Below are 22,251 nucleotides of genomic sequence, written 5' to 3' on the forward strand. Positions count from 1 at the left end.
AAAACTGGCTTTTCCCGCAATTGTTTAACTAGCTCTCTTTCATTTTTAGTTTGTTCATTTCTTAAGGGAATATTTTTAATGACTTCAGCTACAATAGTCCTGGCGTCATTTATTTTCGAAAAAGGAAGGTTACAGCTATCTAGACCTGTTTCAACGTCTATAATAACCTGTTCGAGATTAACTTTGGAAGAAATGGCATAATTTAACCCCAAGTTGAGAAGATTTGTTTGTTCGTGTGTGAAATTTTGTGATGAACGATTAACTAGGAAGTTTTCTGAAAACTGTACCGAAGGTTTTGGAGGATGGACCATACGGTTTTGGGAAAGTAAATTTTCAAATTTTTTGTTGAGTAGAGTTCGTTTGCGTTCTGATTCACAGTGCTCAGCGAACTTTACTTTGGCTAGAAAAATTTCGAAACCATGGGGGTATTGTTTTGCTAGTTTTAAATGGAGATTATAACATTCCAAGGTTTTTATACTTTGGATGCTATACAACTTTTTTAAATTTTCTTTTAAAATTTCCCTCTGAATTTTACCCATAATGTTATTAGAGAAAGATTTCCTACCCCGTATTTTACAGCACTCAATTTTCTCGGAAATTTCTTAGGCGATTTTTACAAACTAAGAAGCAAATAAAAGGTCTTGAAATTCTTCAAAATTCTCCGAGAAGTTTATCCAGATCCGACTTCCGGTTCCGGTATTACGGCGCGATTAGTGAAAATCTTCAATTTCATGAGTATATTTCACAAACGATAGCAAAACGAGGTGCACATTTTCATAAAACTTACTGCTAAATTCATCTAATTGGTAGATCTTGTTAGTTGGTGAATATATAAAACTACTTTGGGACTGCTAGTCCTCGGTTTCCGCTTCCAAAAGCACCGATAGTAGTAAAGAGAATCTCCAAAAACGGAACTCACTTCGATTTCTCAGCAACAGTTAAGCAATCACATCAAGATCCGACTTCCGGTTCCAAAATTATAGGGCGATGAGTGCGAAAACATTCAAATCGTCATTCAAAATGACAATGCAAAACTAGTACGCATCAGTACGTGCGGCTTTGCTCCGTTCGCAGCGTGTTTTGTTCAATTTCGTATAGCGTGAGATCTTATTGCTGTTATCAAGAGGCGGTTTTGGATCTGTCACCATTTCATTATCGGGATTGGCAGATTTATTAAAATGATGCTTCTTAAGTTATGCAACGATAAGCGATGATATCAGAGGAGAAAATGAAAACAATACTAAGCTTGTATGTCTGGCAACAAGTACCTGGTCTTGGTTGATTGTATTTTTAATATATGTCAAAAACCTCCAAAAAAGCACAAGTCACAACACTTATCGAATTCGCGCGAAATTAACGTCAGAAGCCACTGCACGGGTTTGCTACTGCTGCAATACGTCCTAATCGATTCTGTGCCGGTATTCAAACAAAGACAGTTCCACGGTTCTATCGTTGAAAACTTTCACAGAAAAACTTGACAGAATTTTTATCGCGTCCAGTTTTGGCGAAGCCTACTGTGACAATGTTGTTATGACTCTTCAAATGGCTACAAATTCTAGAACAAAAGGGTGCGAATTTGAGTTGAATTATTCAATCCGAAGCGTAAGAGAAAGTGAAAATAAACAGACATTTTTCTTCAACATGATATAACATGGATCGTCAACCATTTAGTCCAAAACGATCCTTGCTGCACCCTAACTGTAGTTCCTAGTTCAAGTTTATTTAAAGACTAGAAGCAGGAAACTAGAAAACCATGACGAACGTCAAATATTGTGAGATAAAAATTCACGTCACCGTGACAACAGCTCAACAGCCCCAAGTTCATGCCGTAAAGTGATATTTATTACTGTAAAAAATTACAATTAAACTATTGTAGCAAAAAAAGGTTTATTTTGAATCGTCGACGATTGAAGTAAAAAGTTATGCTTATCTAAGTAGCTTTACAATTAAGATACTGCTATACTGAGGACTTTTGCACCGAGTATCTCGGGATCCTAGTAAACTTTTCTACTATGCCTACTTTAACCAATTTGTATTTACACTTTTGAAATGCACTTTTTCTCGATTTGTACGACAAACCATTTTCCGATTTTGCGGAGTTCGCTCTGGTTTGGAAAATTTACAATTTTACTCTAGTGTTCATAACTAAACCAAAATAAAATTTAAAAAAAAACAATTTAGAAGCTTTTGTTTTTTTTAACATGAATAGAAAAGCTGCTACCGGCACAATAAGTTTCACACTTTATCCCTTCTAAGCTGTTCTCGCCTTTCGAGCAGGGCAAAAAGCTTCTGCGGTGTCATTCTCTCCCTCTCTCTGCGCTTGCTTCGATATTCACACGCTTTTTCACGACTCTCTGGAAATGTTTCTGGCGGGCAGAAGGATTTTCGCGCGCTCTTGAAATATTTCACAAATATCATTTTGGCGACGGGTGCTAAACTGGTTCCGTTCTATAATCTAGTCGATACTCTTTTCTGATAATCGTGCCGAAGTCATGAGACATCCTGTCTGAAATGTGGCTACGCAGCTAAAAAGGAAAACTAGTGTAACCATACCTAACCTTGCTTAACCTATTAAATGCAGCAAAAGAAATTTGCTCTATTTGGATCTATTTTGAATAGTTATAAATAATCCATGATCCATGTGTTTTACATCACAATCATGTACAAAGAAGTAGATTTGAATACGCATGATTTTCTGGTCCTTAAAGAAACCCTTTTAGTTTGCTTACTTGGAAACAGACTACAGATGATCTATCTAACCCTTGATAATAATGTTAATATCAATAATGATAGTAGTTATATTAAAAATATGAATAATAAATATCAGCTTGAAGCGCTATTCCTCTGATCTAGACTATTATTTACAAATTCGAGTGAGTGCGTCCAGAGAGCTTAGCTTGTCCTTTGATGAAGTCCAAGAATAAACACTAGGGACAGCGGGAAGACTGGGTGATTTCATCTTGAGATGTCGCATGATTTCCACCGAACCGAGTCCACGCCATCGAATCAATCTATCACGGTTGACCACGGATGTTCGATCCTGCCGAACTGAATCGCAGTCAGTGTGTCGTAAAGCCGCTGATATACCGGCGATTCCTGTTGCAACGTTGGTACCGGAATATCCTCATTCTCGTAGGCAATGCACTCGATCGGATTGATGACAACGGCTGTGCCGGTGCCAAACATTTCCAAAATCTGTCCCGAAAAAAAAACGCATTATGAAAGAGCTGTTTTTCCTATCATGGGATATTTTTTTTCTCGCTTACCCGTCCTTTCTGTGCAAGCTGGCGAACCTGTGCCATGGTGAATTTCTCTTCCTTGACGGAGAATTCATTCCATTCGCGACACATTCGGAGTACCGAGTCACGTGTTATTCCCGGCAGAATCAGACCATCCAGGGGCGGAGTTATCAGGCATTTTTCTGAAAAGGTACAAAAACTATATTCAAAGCCAGTTCGCACTTGGATGGTGGCGCTCCGACGAACCTCCATCATCGTTGATGTACACCATGAACACATTCATCACTCCGACTTCCGTGAGTTGATGGTCGTCACCGTACAGCCACAGCACTTGGTGGCATCCATTTTTCAGGGCTTCCTTCTGGACGTGAATCGTCGGACCATAGTTGGAACCAACTTTTCGGTCTCCGACGCCACCCGGCCAGGCTCGGGCATACTTCGGGTTTGCGTAGAGTTTCAAACCTCCAGCGCCAGCTTTGAAGTACGATGCGGCAGGTGACATGATAGTGTACAGCAGGGCAGATTCCGAAGATGCTACTCCTAGGGTGGGCTGTAAAAATAGTAAAAGTTCAATTACTGACCCAATTCGAACAGAACGAGCCCACCCGCCCAACTAACCTCGATTCCAATCAACGTCGGTCGAATGTATAAACTGGCGGATTCAGCATGTGGGACCCATTCGGAGTCGATCATTATCAGCCGACACATGGCCTTGATCAGTTCATCACTGTCAAACGTGGGTAGTCCGGATCGGTATGCCGTCACATTCATACGAGCCATGTTCATTTCCGGTCGGAAAAGTCGAATCCTACCGTCCTCGCCGCGATAAGCCTTCATTCCTTCGAAAAGCTGTTCGATGCAAGAAAGAGAAGATTGTGAAAATATATTTTGTTTTGTGATTTCGTTGATGTAAAACTGATAGAACTCGGCATCAATCCCCCTCAGCAATCGATGTCTATGCTGTCCACCAACAAGGAAGTAGCACATTGACTTCAGTGGAAATAGCAAAACGAGAAGGCTCTTACGGAATCTCGAACCATAATCGAAAGTCGAAAACCTTCGCGGTGATAAGGCGATCGTCTGAGGGTCAATGCAAAAAAGAGTTGACTAAGAAATACTGGAAACTATTGTACTGGTTCTCATCATTTATTTTGACGTGTTAAAGATCCGCTCTGTCGGAGATTTATTTTCTTTCAGGAAAATCGAGCAAATTGAAAACCTTTTGGTGCTCATCTGTGATCGACTTCAAAAAACTGTGATCGATTTCAGAAATCTGTGAAAATCTGTGTCACTTTTAAAATCTGTGAACCTGGCATCCCTGCTCTGCACTGACAGCACTCTGACTTCTTTAAACGACAACACAATCATATCAGCTGTTTTTCAAAGAAGAGCGAATCTAATGTCGTTTTCGCTTGATGCCAAACCTAGTTTCAACGTGGTGGAACTGAAAATCGGGTCAGTTTCGAACCTGGTTTTTATATCAGGTTTGCTCAAACCCTCGTTGCTAAGTGCGAAATCAACACAGTTCCGTGAAAAGTGTTTGTTTGATAAAACTACCCTGGGTCAGTTTCAGTTTCCTCAAGCGAAAAAGACATAACATTGACAACACATCTTTATGAACATTAGAAATGGTCCCAAGTGCAAATGACAGATTCTCTTTGTTTAGTTCCTCTTTTAACTCTTACGGCTTATTCCTATATTTTTCAACAATTTCTGAACTACAGATCGAAAGTCGATGGGTTCAGTCGTTATTCTATCTAAAGGGTCAGAGAGAGGGATTACGATAGGACCGTAATAATCAAAAGAGAGAGTAAACAAAGAGAAACTCTCATTTGCACTTAGGGCCTTTTCTCGTGTTTGTCTTCAAATGAAGAAAAACATCGATGAATGTTTCGACTCTGGTTTTAGTTCCTAGTTCAGAAATTATCGTATATTATCAGATCAACTTATGATAAATCGATGATTGGTTTATCTTTAGAAGGTATGCAATTTTGTCCACTTTTGCTCTATACCCACTGAATAAATCAACATAAAACGAGTTTCGCCCTCTTTCGTTTTGTTTACTTCTATGTTGTATTGTGAAGTTACGCCCTCGCGCGTTCTTCGTGAAATTGGTTGGTTTCAGCGACTTAGACAAATTTGCAGCCAATATTATCGTCTCATTTACTATTTCCATTTGTGAAAATATCGCAAACCATCTAAAATATCGAAAATAAATAGTTTCGCCCTGTTTGTTGGCATGGAACACGGAGGGCGAAACTTACGTAAACAAATGGAATGGCAGTTTCGCTCTTCATAGTTCTTTGTATTACAAAGATTGAGATTTTTGTAGAATCCGAATTTTCAGGAAAAATGGAAGGGTTTTGAAGCATTTGCTAGGAGAGATAAACTCGATTTGTTTACATTTGTGCCATTCTTTGATAAACTACTGATATGGTCCTGTTTTTTCTTTGCTTCTATTCTGCTCGTTGTCAAATTCGTAAGCAGAGCTACCAGTTATGTAGATATTCATAGAAAAGAATAACTTTTTTCCGTTGATTTCCTTAACTTTGTTTCGGCAACCATGTTTGTGCACAAAACAGTGTAGTTAACCCGCTGGCATATGCCTGACAGATTTCCCCCCAGATATCTGGCAGCGTCTGCCAGAATAGCGGCCCTTACACGATCATTAAAAGTGGCATTACTAAAAAGGAATGGCACTTTTAATGATCGTGTAAGGTCTACGAGTTCAGTAATGATGGAATTGTGGATTTTCCATCATTACCAACATTATTTCTTCTTCTTATTTTTTTTGTGGAAGTGATGAATATCTTTAGAACTATACGCGAAAAAATGACAAAGTGTAAATTTAAATTGTTAATATTTCATTAACCTTAACGTTTCAATAGCAAATCAAATTTATTTTCAGCTAAACGAAAATAAAAATATTGCTATTGCTGGAGTAGTTACAAATACTCATCATTAATAATGAACGTGTAATGCTAAAAAGTAATGATGTACAGTAATGCAGTAATGACGAGCGTTTGAGCAGAAGTGTCATTACTTAGTAATGACACTTTTAATGATCGTGTAAGGGCCACTAATGTTTTGGCGAAGTACTGGCGCAATTCCGGCAAGAACCTGGCAACAATGTAACAACGGTTTCCGCCAGAGACTTTTGCCTAACGGTTATTAACGGTTCTGTTTCTGCCGGATTTTTGCCACACAAGACTGGCAGGACCGTTTTTAACCGGTTTTTCATTTTCAGGGCCTTTGGTTTTACTTTTTTCATTAGAAGTTTAAATGAAGGGTAATAACATAACTTTTGCACTTCCAAACATGATATGCAAGGCTTCTTCTCTCAATATACCAGTTTTTTTCATTTCATTTACCTAGTTTCCAGACTCGTTTTATTTATTTTGGATGTACATGCAGAATTGACGAATTTCAAATGAAGTCGATCAGAAAGTAAAGGAACTGCGAACTTGGAAGACGACAGCTACCGGATTCTTGCCAGGCTTCTGCCGGCTGCCAGAATTTCTCACTAGCGGGAAGAAACTGTGTCAAAATTCCAGCTTTGGAAGCAATCTACAATTTGTTTTATTTTCATTTGCATGACACATAAAATGTTTTGGTTTTCAGGTAATGGGATTGTGGGTTGCTAAACGAAATTGTTAAATTCTTTCGAGGTGTTTATGTAAGTCGACGAAAACGAAAATTAGACATTGAAATCATAAAATTATTCAACATAATTTATATTCAATAAACCTTAATTAGAAAACTATTTAAAACCTAATATCTAAATGATGACAATTCAATTTCAAATTTCAATGCACATCTTTTGAAATTTTTGGTTATAAGAGCAAATTCAGCAGCTCCAAGATTTATTTGGGTGGTCTATAATATAACAGAAACTGAAACAAACGTATTCCCAGCAAGCCGTTCTAGTTTTATTTATTCGAACAGTTCTACTGTCAATTTTAAAACTGGTATACGCTGCGGTTCTATTTTTTTCTATATTTGAAACGCTGCTGGGGCTGCCAGTTTATTTTGTTATAAATTCTAGATTTAAATTTTAAAACTGACATAAATTATGCATCTAGAACTAGAACACTCCTGAACATGCCCTAACGTTGTTTGTTGGAAATTATTATGAATTCTTACTCGACTGCTCAGTTTCGAATGTTTGATCAACCCGATTAACATTCACATAACAAATGTCGTTGAATTTTTACACCACTCTAATATACAAGAAGAGTTTAGTTAGAAGAAAGGAGGACCCAATCTAAAGTACACTCAAAATAATAATCATATTATAGTTACGTGAAAAGTTATGTGAATATTTTCCACCCTACTTTTCACGTAGGTTTTAATGGACTGGCATTTAAAAGCTGTTTAATGCATAATCCAGTAAAAGTTACGTGTTTCATAGGTAAAATGTAATGTACTGTTCATATCACATTTATCTATCAATTTATATCAAATTTAGATACCAGAAAATTATTATTTTATATATTGGTTGAAGTCGAAAGGGAGATTCCAGATTTTGATATAAATCTATGAAATGAAAAATGCCATGAAATATAAAACATTTATTTCAGAAAATTGTCATATAATTCCAATGGCTTAAAAAGCAACTAATAACGTCGTGGTATCTCAAATCGACAAGCCTCCAGAAATCGTTTATGTTGTCGCTGCCATCCAACCGAAGCCGAAGTCGAGATCCAAGAACTCCCACAACACTACCGATGCAGGTTGAAGTCGCATTACATGGTTCCAGTGTCTCTAGCTTCTACCGACGGCCTGTTTGAAGCATTCGGTAGGAGCGGGTAAACTTCCGGACTCACGCAGGCACTCGGTCCAGTTGAACACATGGAAACTTTCATACTGGAATGATCCGGTCGATGGAGTAAAAAATTGTAATTAAATAACTTTTCTCGCAAATATTTACACTACTTACTCTTCGGGGGCCACTGCTCGCCATTTTCAAAATCGAGTTTTTCACACTGAAAATTCACGTAGATTGTTTGACGTTTGGTCAATTCACGTAAACCTTATGTGATGACTCTATTCATTTTAGGGGATGTTCGTATAACATTCATTTTCGTCACGTAAAATATTCAATTTGACATTTGAAACAATTCTATGTGATTTTTCAAGTGAATCGAACGTGAATTTTTATTTGAGTGTAGGTCAGTTTCGACAGTTTTTGTGGGTTTTTAAGGAAGAACTTGTCATTAGCGGATACAATATATCCAAAAATCTTGAATTAGATAACACGAAAAAGTGTTGAACCGAATTGGATGAAGAAGAACATTTTAGTTCGCTTTTCTAACTGACCTTTGACAGATATCCGAGCCAATCGATTGGCGGCGAAATTCACCCATACTCAACATACTAGCTGTTGAGCGATCTTTTCATTGTAATCTTTTTATTTTTATTGCTAAGTTAATCTTTGATTACTGTTTTGTTTATGTGTGGTGCGATTTTAGCATAGAGCCAATTTGAATTCTTCAACAACATTTGTTGTACTTGTTCCAATTTAAAATGGTTCTGTCAGTCTTGTATGGCTAAAAAGAGCCGAAAGTAACCGGCTAATAGGCTGTATTCTCCGCCGGAAACAATTGTTGTGTTGTTGCCAGGCTCCTGTCGAAATTCTAGGAAAATACTGAGATCATCCTGACAGATATAACCAGTCATCCGGAGCTCTACGTAGCTGTCAAAATTTGCAAAAATTACAAACGAACTGACCTTCCGTTTAACGGTTACTTGGATCGACGGAGATTCAGTCGAAACTCGACCGACGGGAGAGATTACTAGTTTTTGACATTGACGTTTTGAGTACCGTAAAAATCAAGCGATGTGCTTGATTTTATTACAATTCAGGCAGCAAAATCGGTGCATGAAGTGTTTTGCCGTTTTCTGTTGATCTATCGACTCTATCTGAAGTGAAATGCTTTAAATGCAACTATTTGAGTTGAAAAAGCAATGAAACCCAATTTGAAGTCTTATTGATGACTTTTGATGAAATGATCTTGATATGGGCGTAGTTAAATGACTGAACATTTAAACATCGCTGAATACTCTCAAAAGCTCACCTCTTGATTAAGGTGATAAGCATCGTACAAAAACTGGAAAAATCTGCTCCTTAATCAGCTTTCGAATCTAAAACAAATGACAAGCAAATCGTAACTCGCAATGACTTTAATACGATGTCAGTTTGTGGATTCGTTTTTGTTCTCTCTTATCTCGAGAAAGTGACGACGTACACGCGGCCAACACTCCAAAACAGCTGACGACAAAACGTCAATCGCTTTGACCTGGTGCATTCACGATGTCTGGACAAAATAGTCGTTAGTCGAACATCCTGCAGCCCTCTCCGGTAGCTCCCAATCGGATGCCTCCTAATCAGATGCAATCGAAATAATCAGTGCAAAGCCAAAGTCAGCTCAATATTGCAAAATGACAGAGATTCGAATTGTGCTATCGCGGCTGTCACTGTGTTCAATAACACTTTCTAGGTAAACTTGTGACTTTTGTGAGCGTGTGAAACATAAAGATTATAAATACAAATGACACGCGCCAAGTCAATGATATTTTTAAGCATTGAATGAAGAAACCAAGCAGCTACTAGAATCGAGTCACTCAAAAAGAGTTTATTTCACTTTGAACCTGTTTGAAACGTAATACGTCAAATGACAGAAATCCACAAAAATGACTAAGATCGGTTGTAAACATATTCAGCCTTTTAAATATATTAGAAGGTATCAATCATATTTTAAAAATAATTGAAACATATTTCAATTCTGACGTTAGATCATGTCAGTTATAAAGGACGTTAATGAACACGATTTGTTCTAAGTGTGTATAATTTTGACAGTTTTGAGACAATTTTGTTTTTTTTTTTGACAAGACATAAGAACCATTGATAAAATTTTAAACAAGTAGCGATATTTGTAATCAATATAATAATTTCATAAAAAAATAACTATTAAAACCAGCACAATAATTCCTGCTCGACATACATAAACAGCTCAGTTAGTGACTTACCTCCACCGCATAGTGAAACACCTTGGCCGCCGGATGTAGGTTCAGAGTTTCCATTGGGGTGATTTCCGGTTTCTGCCAGCCGCCAAGCCTCCGGTGATACGCCACCTTCAGCATGTGATCGGTGAAGTGTTTCCCGAAGGTCAAATCGTCGGCATCTGGTTTCGGGGAAAGTTGATGCGGTGCAGCCAACCGGACCGTGAGATCGGAATACTGAAACGTGAGATGGTTAGTACGGTCGACTAAATTTACAATATATATTTTGCTATTAATATGGCAGATTTACTGTGAACTATGCTTGAATGATGTTCGGAAGAAATTGATACTTCCACGAGAAATAAATAATACCCGATTAACAGTTCTGATCCAGAACAAATTCATTTCATATGTTACTCTTCAAATGAGAGTGCTCTGGCTAAGGTTACCATATCACGTTTCTCACAGATTCTGACAGACTTAAAACGAAAATATGCATCACAGATGATATACAGATTTGTCAAGTTGAAACACAGATATGGCAGCTCTTGCTCTGGCATCGAAATTAGGTTTTTCACGAACATGGCAAAACCTCACAAAAATGAACAAATTTTGACAGCTATCAGTGGTTTGTATATGTGTTCATTCTAATTTGAATTAGGTTTTACACGAGCATGACATTACCTCACAAAATGAACAGAATGAACTGTTTTGACAGCCGCCGTATGTTTGTTTACAGTATAAAAGTTCATCACAGGTTCATCGCTCGAATTTAAAAATTGGAAGTCGCCTCACACTAAACAGATTTATACAAACATCGATCCTTGATGCTGGAAACACATATAGGGCAATCTTTTTAATTCTTTCCACTGTGAAACACGATTTTAACACTTTTTCGTTAATTTTCATTTTTTAATTTGCAGTCGCAAAACAAAACACACACACACACACACCAGGGGCTGTCAAAGATGAACTTGATTCATTGGCTGTTGATTTATGGCGTCATCGTGCAAAACCTAATTAGGTTTTTTACCGTCACTGCTAACCTCAATCGGATGAACACATTTTGACAGTTCAGCAGTACTGTTTGTAAACAGACATTTCTTTTGTTTGTTTATTGACAAATTGGATCAGACCATTTACGGTCCGTATCGCCTAAATAAAGTTTTAAAACATTTGTTCACGATTGAATACGATTCGTTTTTGATATTTATTAAATAAAAGTGACTAGTTGCAAAGTGTAAAGATGATTGTTTTAGATGTGCTCTTCGATTTTTGTTTAAGCTTGTTTGTAAACAGTACAGCTGAACTGTCAAGGATGAAATGAATGAACTGTCGTTGAATCAAATTCATTTTCGACAGTTTCCGTGTACTTGTTTTGATTAGCGACTGCAAGTTAAAAATTGAAAAATGACGAAAAAGTGCCAGTTAAAAACGTGTTTTACAGTGAAAAGAACTAAAAATTTTGCCCTGTATGTGTTTCCAGCATCAAGGAGCAATATATGTATAAATCAGTTTAGTGTGAGGCGACTTGCAATATTTATATATTTAAACGATGTACCTCTGATTAACTTTTAAACTGTGAATAAATACACGTCGACAGTCACAAAAAAGTTCATTCTGTTCATTTTGTGAGGTTATGTCATCTTCGTGCAAAACCTAATTCAGACAATTTGGTTTCACATGACAAAGCCTCACTAAATTCACTGAATGAACATCACTTGACAATTAACGGTTATTTGTTTACGTGTTCATGCTAATTTGAATACGTATTATTGGAAATGTAAACAAATCACAAAACTTGCAAAACCTAACCCGCTTGTGAGGAATTCTGGCAACCGTCAGAAGGCTGGCTGCATTCCGGTTGCTGTCAAAATTGACCAGGCGAAACTGCGTCATTATCTCGCCGTACGTGTCTTGTTTATTTCCCTCCTCTTTCTTTTTTCTTTTTTTTATTCGACGTCATTTGATATTCGTCAATCCCGCATGTACGTACAAAAAACGAATCTTTAGACGAGGTAAATGAGATTGAAATATGGGTTTGGTAGTGAGAAAGTTATGTTATTGGTAATAACATTTTCCATGATTAGTATATACGAAGGGCAATTAACTTAATCTGCCAGGCACATGCAAGCGGGTATAAGCATTGACACCCACTTGTACGCGAGGGGCAGATTCACCCCCCAGACGACTGACTATGTTTACCAGCCATTTTTGACGGAATTCCGGCAAAAGTCTGGCAACAATGCAACAGCCGTTTCCGGCAGAGAATTTCGCCTAGCGGTTATTAACGGTTCTTTTCTGCTGGATTCTTGCCATACAAGATTTGCCGTTTTAAGTCGGTTCTACATTTTAAGCGTCTTGGTTTTATGTTTTCAATAAAAATTACATGTGAAAGGCAATACATTATTGCCCTTCATATATACTAATCATGGAAAATGTTATTGCCAATAGCATTGCTTTCTCACTACCAAACATACCCATATTTCAATCTCATTTACCTCGTCTAAAGATTCGTTTTTTGTACGTACATGCGGGTTTGACGAATATCAAATGAAGTCGAATAAAAAAAGAAAGAGGAAGGAAATAAACAAGACACGTACGGCGAGATAATGACGCAATTTCGCCTGGACAATTTTGACAGCAGCCATAATGCAGCCAGCCTTCTGACGGTTGCCAGAATTCCTCACAAGCGGGCGGTTGCATTGGACACGCTTATAAAAAAATATTCAGAATTTGAGTACTAGTTTGTCGAAATTTGAGTGCTAACCACTCAAAACTTGGCTTATGTACAAATAAAGTATTACTCAGTAAATGAGTTGATATTACCCAAACATTATTTCCAGTGGAAGAACTCGAATTTGAGTTACTCGAAATTAGAGTTTTTTCGTTTTTTTTCTGAAGACGAGATGGATCTTACTCATTTTTGAGTAATTTTTTGAGCGTGCACATCGGCCACCGTTTCGTGTGCAAGCGAGTTTTCTTTTTCTTACAGGGTCAGTAGTTTTATTCCCACTTGAAAGAAGATCTGGCAGCTCGCAGAAACCAGACCAGCCTACTTATTTCAAATATCCTATTTCTTGTTTCCAGGGCCCACGGTGTTGATAAACCGTGTTTTTTCAGTGTTTGGACTTTTTCGTAATTTTTCACAGCGCAACCGTAATATGAGTGAAACGCACTGAACGTAAACACAAGCGATAGCCATTCCACTACGATCGAATCGGTTCCGGCATTCGACTTAAATGACTACTGAAATAGACGCAATTGTCGGCGTATACTCGCGGTGACCACGGCGAACGGGACACGCGACACCAAGTTCAGGGTCAACCAGAGGCAGCGCGTGCTCGGGCCCGGTGTACCCTGATGATCCGGAATCGGATTCAAAATAGATACGAGCGATAAGAATTTGCATTTTGCTAATTAGAAATGTGCGATCGGTTCGATTGATTTTGTTTTCCATGAACTAGCCGGAGGTCATACACCGGAGAAACTTACCCGAAACTGTTCTCCCACATCGGGCGCATGTTCAATCTTCATCGGAAAGGGCGCGGCTAGCGGGGGAGCACGCTGTATCCGAGGTGCATCATATTCGTCTACGCGCAACGCCGGTTGAGCCTGCTGTGAAACTCCGCTGCATAGTCGAATGTGTGTCTGCAACAGCTGTTGGATCAGCTTGTGTTGATTCTGGAAGATGTACCGCGCGAATTCCTGTGCGAAAGACAAAGGTTACATAAAGGTTATCTTTTAGAAGAAGTTTTTGACATAAGTAAAGTAGCTGCAAGTGATAAGGAGTCACTAAGAGAGGTTACTCGGTTTGCACGCGAAAACCGAACAATGGTGCGCTCTTATCAGACTGTGACGTATATAACTGGCGAGACTGTTTCCATTTTTTTTTTGTCGAATTTCACCTTAGTTGTGGGGCACATCCTACTCCTATCTAATCGAAATGCAGTAGAACAGCACAATCGGAAGACCTGCCTGCTGTCAAAAAAATATAATAACTCAAAATTTGCGATAACCCTCCAATGATAAGTGCTACTGGGAAAGAAAGAATCCAAAAGCAAAGTAGGCTTGACGATTGTCGACCAACGTTATCATGAAAGTGACCGCTCGAGCCTGTGCAAAAATAAAAACGGTTCGCGATAGAACCGATTCAATCACATGAAGTGCCACTAAGACGGCTTCAAAGAACAAATCTGACAGGGATGATATTTTAATCCACTGATAAAATATAATATTTTGAGGCGGTGATCCGAATCCAACGATAAAATAAAAACGATAATTCACTTCCACCTGCAGGGGGGCTCAATCTGTTATTTTTATATTCCCTGTTGTGACTTTCCTGATAACGTTTGCCTTGGTTTGGATGCGCAAAATTTAATTGAACGGAATTGACTCTCCGGAACAGAAACTGCATCTTTATTATTCGTCAGGGTCGCTAGTGAATGTAGTCCGGTCTATTTTTTCAGTTGCACTAATTTCTCGCACAATAGTGCATTTGCTGTTTACCTTCGTACACGACTTGCATCGGGGAAGGAAATTCACCGCCCGATTGCGTTTACAATTATGCAAATCTCGTACTTGCTGTCGCGGTAGTGTCTAGTGGAACCTAAACCGTTCTATCAGCCAACGGATAAGTCGTTTAGCTATCAATTATTGATATGTAGGCCATCGAATTGTCAAGCGTCAATTGATCAAGGGGCATCCGGATTCTACGGAAGGTGTCAGGAATAGAAACTAATTCAGATTTAATTGGAATGTAATGTATATGCAAAAAACTGACGGCTCTCCTCCCTAAAATATTCATGTTCATAAACTCGCAACTATAAATTGACGTATCACATTATTTCCAAGAAATGGATGCACCACTTTAGCAACAATACCGACGGTAAAATTTAAGGGTGCTAATCTAAGCACGTGTTAATCATGCTTTGACCGCTGGCTGCACAAATTTGACCGACAGTGTTTTCCGTGCCGTGATAAGAGAATAATGATTCGGCAAAATGTTTTGGCAGTTGAACTTCAAGAGCAGTTGATAAAGACAGAAAGGCTTCAAAGTGAATCGTTGAATAGTGGTCAGAAATAAAATTTGAGTTTCAATTGAAAGAAATTTGGAATTTGGTGAATTTTCGAGTTATCTTTGCTACATTCTATTTGCTTATAAACTCGAAATCGGCAATTACATTGTTTTACGGATTCGATATCTAGTCGGAACTAATTCGGAAAAGTGTTCGATCCTTTGTCGATATTAATGATCAGGAACGGTTGAAAAATGAGAGATGAAACCTGAAAATCGGTTAAAAAGTTCATTTCGATTTTCTGAGACAACAAAACAGTCTCAAGCGCATCATCTAATCCAAATTTGGGTTACGCCCAACTCTTCCCACATTATCGGAATGACGGAATGAGCAATGAATTCTTACTCGACTGCATGATTTTTCAGCGCTCGATCGGTCCAATGCTAGAATTTTCGCCTGAGTTGGCAGTGACATTATAAATGTCATTGAATACTCGCTCATTTTATGAATATGTTAGTGAAAAATTGAGGCGACTTAAACCATTTCACTACACTCCAGCTAGAGGAATGGATGATGCTGACTAAGGTAGGCCGTTTTGTTAATTTCCAGCGAATTTCAACAGTTTATGATGGGATTCTAAGAAGAACTGGTTATTTACTAGTTCTGTATATCCGAAAAACATGAAGATTTAAATGTATATATTCAGTTATGTAATGTTTTCATTTAAAAATAAACTGAAAATCAGCACGAAAACGTGCAAAATCGGGAAAAAAGAAGAAGAAGAAGACGAATTTAGTCCGCATCTTCTCACTCAATTCCGACAGATTTCCGAATCAACCGGTTGTAGGCGAAATTTATTCGGAATCGGTTGTTGCACTGGAGTTGGAATTGATTCGGAATTCCACATGATTTCCACATGGAATTCCGAATGAAAATTTCTCGCCGATTCGGAATTGATTCGGAATCCATTCGGATCTGATAATGTGGGTATTTTTGAGGTAATCAGCCGGCTCGAGTCCCTAAATGTTTACAAACTCATATGCAAAATCCGTTCCAAGTTTGACCTCACCCGCTTGTGAGAAATTCGGGCAGCTGGCAGAAGCCTGGCAAGATTCTGGCTTCTGTCAAAATTTTGCAGGCGAATTTCTCTCGCCATGTTACGTCTTGCAAGATTACTCTTCCTTCTTTTTTCTGTTCGACTTCATTTGATATTCGTCAATCCCGCATGTACATTCAAAAATGGAAACAAGTCTTGAGACCAGGTAAATGAAATGAAAATACTGGTATATTGAAAGAAGAAGAATGTTTACATATCATGTTTGGTAGTGCAGAAGTTGTCTTTGTCCTTCATTTAAATTTTTAATGAAAAAAATAAAACCAAAGTCGCTAATAATGAAGAACCGATTCAAAACGGTCTTGTCAGTCTCGTATGGCAAAAATCCGGCAGAAACAGAGCCGTTAATAACCGCTAGACGAAATTCTCTGCCGGAAACGGTTGTTGCATTGTTGCCAGTCTCTTTTCGGAATTCTGTCAGTATTTCGGTAAAATCTTCTGGCAGACACTGTCACGCGTCTGTGGGGAAATCTATCACGCACACTTAAGATTCACTACTAAAGTTCAGCGAGATTTGCACCGCCGGGTGTTCGGTAATCGTTTCAGCAAATCGTATAAATACTGAGAATCTCGACAAACCTAAATTTCTCAACAGTCAGTTATTGCCGAAATTGTAAGCAAAAATGTCCCTGTTAGCTCGGCAAAAGTGCCCAGAAAAATTATTAAATATTGCCGAGTAATGGACACGGCATTTTTTTTTGTTGTTTGAAATAATCAACACAAACGCTAGGATTAAGGTCGCAGTGTATTTTAACAACCTTCATTTTCATTTAATACATAAAAAAAAAGTAAACGCACAAAGTAATGTATCTAGCTGTGAATGAGCAGATATCTAAAAGTATATTTGAAAAGTAAACCTTAGATTTAAGTTTTACTTACTAGTTAGGCTAATGAATCTTCTTAGCTTATCTTTTTGTGAAATATCAAGATCTTTTCCGAGAAATTGTGACGTGGTTCTATGGAAAGTCGTCTAGTGACATAAAATGACAAGTTTCCCGTAGAATTTCGGTAAAAGAAAACTCGCTCTTCAAAGTCTCGGCAAACACATTCGCTGAATTCGGTGTACTTTTTATTTACTGACAAGCTCAGCAAATTATGATGCCAAACTTCGGCAAAAAGTTACTCTTTACCGAAAATATAATTTGAATGAACTTCGAAAACGAATATTAAGATTACTGAACAATCAGTATGCAATCGTGTTGCCGATCTTATTCGGCATTTCACTATCCCGAGCTCGAGAATCGATTTTAATTGTGTAGCCAAAATCGAACTATTGGCACGTTGTCGCAAAGCTGAATTACCGGTAGCGACACCTGCCAATGTCATTTTTTCAGTTTTCAACCAAGAAAGGGAGGATTCTTTCGAAAATTTTCATATCGGCAGTAGTGATTTGCAATATTTTTATCGTTTATTCAAGAGTAAAAATAGATATCAGCAATAAAAGTACACTCCGAATAGAATAAAATTGATTTCAAAGTGATTACTACTACTCTTTTTACTGTAAACTTCGATTAAACATGGAAATGTGTGAAATTGGGTAAGGTTAGGTTTTTTCGAATCAACATTTTTTTTAAACACAAACCAATGTAATGTTGATTTCTCGAGTACTAGAATGTATAGCGATCGAGTACTATTTATTTTGGATACTTTATTTGTTATTTCCAGGCATTTGAGAAATGGTATCAAACCAAGTTTAATGCTCCATTCTGAATAAACGGTAGATTTCGCACAATGAATTAAGATTAACATTACCACCTCAGAGTAAAAACTTTTTCTTAAACTTCTACTATGATTTTTCAAATGAATTTTCCCGTTTTTATAAGAAATCGCTGAAAAGGTGTAGTAATTAAAAGTTTTCGTACCGATTTGACAGCTCTTGCTGAAAGTATCATCTCTAAGCAAGAAGCACCTCTACATTTCAGTTTTGCGACAATGTGCCAATCGGTTTAATAAACGAACTTCATAGTCCAGCAAAAATTCAAACAAAACTGTTTCGAAATAGTCCAAATTTTCTCCAAAAACGGTTCCTTATTGAAGGATTGATTTGCGGGCTTCGGGACACAGACCCGCTTGAGAGATTTTTTGGCGGCCGGCAAAAGCCTGACTAGATTCCGGCTGCTGTCAAATTTGCACAGGCATAATTAGGTCGCTCTCTGGCCAAATGTGTATTGAAAATTCGCTCTTCCACCATTTCACTTGTTTAATTTAATATGTTTTGCGTCATGGATGTTTATCAATCTTGCATGGATATATAGAAATTAGAACGTATCTTAAGAATGAGATGACAATATGGGAATATGAATATACAATAAAATGAAGAGAAGTTCTTTTTGGAATTATTGCAGAAACCTTTGAACTAGGAGTATTGTACTAATAGCCATCCAATTAGTAGAATCACTCAAGGGGAGAGTCGCCTCTGAAAGCCTCTAAAAAACCACGTGATACACTGTGAGTCCAAGTGTGCCAATCTCTGCGCCCCATGAAACAGCTACTTGTCAAAACTCTGAGCCCATTGTGTGCCGCAACTGTGCAACTGTCTGAAAACAAAAGTGCCAATATTGATAAATGCACCAACGCATTTTGTTAATGTGTGATTGGCACATTGTTCTAAGCGTGTCCTCCCCTTGAGAATCACTATATTGTTTAGCCGATTACTCAGCGAATTGTGACAAAATCGAATACATCATCAGTTCGGCTGTAAAAAGCTATAACTTATAGTTTCAACATTTCAATGACTGATTTGGAAGTTAATTTTGCCATGATTTTTACCGTACTCTGTGACTATTCAGATTTACCGTACACACTAAGATTTGATTCCTTAGCTCGGTAATTTTTTTGGATGAAAACTTTCGGTAATCAATAGAAATAACCGACATTCTACAAAAAATATGAAAATTTGACCGGGTGATCAATTTGACGCTAGTTTTCATTACAGAGTTCTGTAAATAGATATACGATTCATACGGTAAATCTGAATAGTCACCGAGTATGGTAAAAATCATACTGTCCGTATGGTAAAATTGTCTTCCAATAACCGAACTTCTGTAAATACTGATTGTCGTGAAAACTAACTGTTAAACAGTCGCTAAAATCACTACCGAACCATTCGTTAGATCCATTTGGTTTACAGTTTACAGTAGTTGTATGACAATTCAGCAATTACCGAATGATCAACAATCAATTCAATTACCGAACGTTCAGCTGTTGAAAATTCGGTAAAAAATTACCATGATTGAACTTCCGGTAAAAATTTGCATGACTTTTGCAAAACTAAAATTCACGCGTCGAAACATCGGTTATTTCTAGTGATTACCGTAAGTTTTCGAGTACATTGAAACGAGACTTGCATGTGAACACAATTGAACGATTCTGACAGAATTCCGGTCGATCAACTTTAGATTTATATAGCGCCGTTTATAAGACGTTAGACCGAAATACTTCAACGTGGGACGGGACTCGTATGGAACCAAAATTAGACGATTTTGAAACACTTTTGTTAGACTTGTTGCTAAGATGTCAAATGCGGTCATCAGTCAACATGCATCTAAAGTTGAAATAATTTGCTTGTTTCTGTCAATTTTTTCTCAAGCAAATTATTTCTCATTTCTAAATAGGCGGAGTAAGTTTATAATTATTATAGCATTGAGTACTCCAAATTCCCCATTATTCTGTCAATGTACTCTAAAAATCTTAGAACCAAAACAACTCAATTTTATCATAGAAAAAAAAAACAGCCTGACCCCTGCTGAAAGAAAAAATCTCAACCATTTGTTTATGTTTTCACCAGTACTATCTCCTATTATTTCCCAGTGAGAGCGTCTAGTTTCAATTCATTCATTCTTTTTTTCTGTTTTCCATCTCTCCCTACGTTGCATCATTTTCTCTTGCTCAGCACGAAACCACGTGGTCCGTGGCCACGCAACTCGACAGGTCAATGAGACATTTGATAAGTTACACTGAGTATGCCGGGACAAAATTCTCGATGTCTTTGAACGCTTAATTTCAACAATGACTCGTATTACATAAAGTCAATTCTATAATTAATGCCCAAAAAAACAAAAACCAGGAACTGGCACGGCCAATTTATTTATATACAATACTAAAGGTTACAGAACCGACCAAAATCAGCAAAAAAAAACACCGGAGCTGTTCGCTGGCTTACCTTGCTTCTTAAGACCATTTTTGCAACTATGTTTTATCACTAACACAATTAAACACCTAAAACTCGTATCGCTTGTTTTTTTTGCGATTTTTCTGTTCGCTTCTACAGTCCTCCACTGCTCTGTTTATATCTTTTGGCTTTTATTCTCACTTCACTTTTCCACCAACTTTGTAAGTTCGTTTGTATTAATATTCAAAAGCTCCTTTATTATCCTATCACACTTTTTCTTTTCGCGTGGTATGGTTTTTTTCTGACTATCAATTATTTAATACGATTAACTTCGCTGGATTGTTTCGTTGAGCGAACACTTTCAGATAGAATATCGACTGTTCGAGAACCAAAGTAGCACTGAGTTGGAAGCGGCAAACGCGCTCGAAAATATAACATCCGGCGGGTAGCCGAGCGTAGCCGATCCAGAAGAAAGAAAAAAAATATCTCACGAAGAACATCCGAACGAATGTGGACACGAAGAAAGGCAACGTAAGTACATAAGAGCATAAGCAAGTGCCCGTCGTCGTGCCCCAAACCGAGCCGAAGTCTGGATTCAATGGGGGGCTCGCCAGCGTCACCATTCACGAAGCCGATCGTGCGCCACTGCGTGCGGTGATTAACGTCAAACCGCGACGCAGAACTGAGCTGTTTTGCTGTTGCTGATAAGGAGCTGTTCTAGTGGAAGACGTAGAAGGAAAGGGAAAAAAGAAGTACGGAAAACCGAAGGTCGATTTGGATATTTGAGAGGAACGACGACGTCAATGAACGATTCGGTTGTCTGCGTCTTGCGCAGAAATTTTCGATGATTCGAAAAATGGCACCAATTTTTAACGGATCGAAATAACATGGATCATTACCATTATGTTTTAAAAAATACGATTTATTGATAAGTAAAATTCTGAAACATTAATCAATCTAGTTTTTGACATAACTGGAACCTATAGAGATCTATCTCGCTCAATCAAATTTTTTTGGACATTTATTTTTCTCGGAACATTGAAAATTCATTAAAATTTCTAAAATTCATTTCAAACAAACGAAAATGCCGGTAGTAATCTACAGTTCGTTTCGTATAGTTTAAAACCAATGGATTATTTTGATTAATTTAACGAAATTCCTAATAAGGCAAACTACCGTAGCTCTTAGATGCCGATGACATTTCTTAACTGTGTTTAGGACTAGGATAATTTCTTCAATCTAACGTTGTTGTATTTGGTTCATATTGTCGCATGCTGATCTGGGGTGCAGTTAGTGGTCGACAGTGGCTGGTGGGTTGGATCTTCAGAACAAATTGGCTCAAATGGCACGTTCCCCTTGATATTTGGAGATTTGTGGTTGGATCTTACATGGGATTGTCCTGATGGCGTGGATACTTCGAGGGTAACCGCATGTTGATCATCGACTGAAGCGGTCTTTCGTGGGCGATGATGGTGATGTTACAGAAGAGAAAGAAAGAAACATTGAGAAGTAAATGTTGTAGAAAACGGGTTCAAAAGTGGGTATGGCTACGAAATGACAGAAAACGACAAAGATAGAGATGGTTGAGGGACGAAAAAGTTGTGATAACAAGAAGATCTAGTTGGCTCCGATGAAGGTGGTGAAGATTATTCTTAGCCACAGATGAAACATCGTCGAGGAATAGGAGGAACGTTAAGAACGTTTGTATATTAATGCGTTTAAGGTACTGATATATGATAAGCATATATGAACTATCCCGACTCGTTA

General features: G+C 37.9%; 1 protein-coding gene across 1 annotated transcript; it reads right to left on the minus strand.

Annotated features, from left to right (window-relative positions):
- Positions 1-1,868: 1,868 nt before the first annotated feature.
- LOC131425943 (branched-chain-amino-acid aminotransferase, cytosolic) lies at positions 1,869-20,874 on the minus strand. The gene is made up of 7 exons (XM_058588269.1): positions 20,536-20,874; positions 13,737-13,949; positions 10,269-10,478; positions 3,858-4,088; positions 3,486-3,789; positions 3,267-3,421; positions 1,869-3,195 (listed from the first exon to the last, which is right to left on the minus strand). The coding sequence occupies exons 1-7, from the start codon at positions 20,551-20,553 to the stop codon at positions 3,007-3,009; spliced, it is 1,320 nt and encodes a 439-aa protein (XP_058444252.1). The 5' UTR covers positions 20,554-20,874; the 3' UTR covers positions 1,869-3,006.
- Positions 20,875-22,251: the final 1,377 nt, after the last annotated feature.

Source organism: Malaya genurostris, chromosome 1, assembly GCF_030247185.1.
Source record: "Malaya genurostris strain Urasoe2022 chromosome 1, Malgen_1.1, whole genome shotgun sequence".
NCBI lineage: Eukaryota > Metazoa > Arthropoda > Insecta > Diptera > Culicidae > Malaya > Malaya genurostris.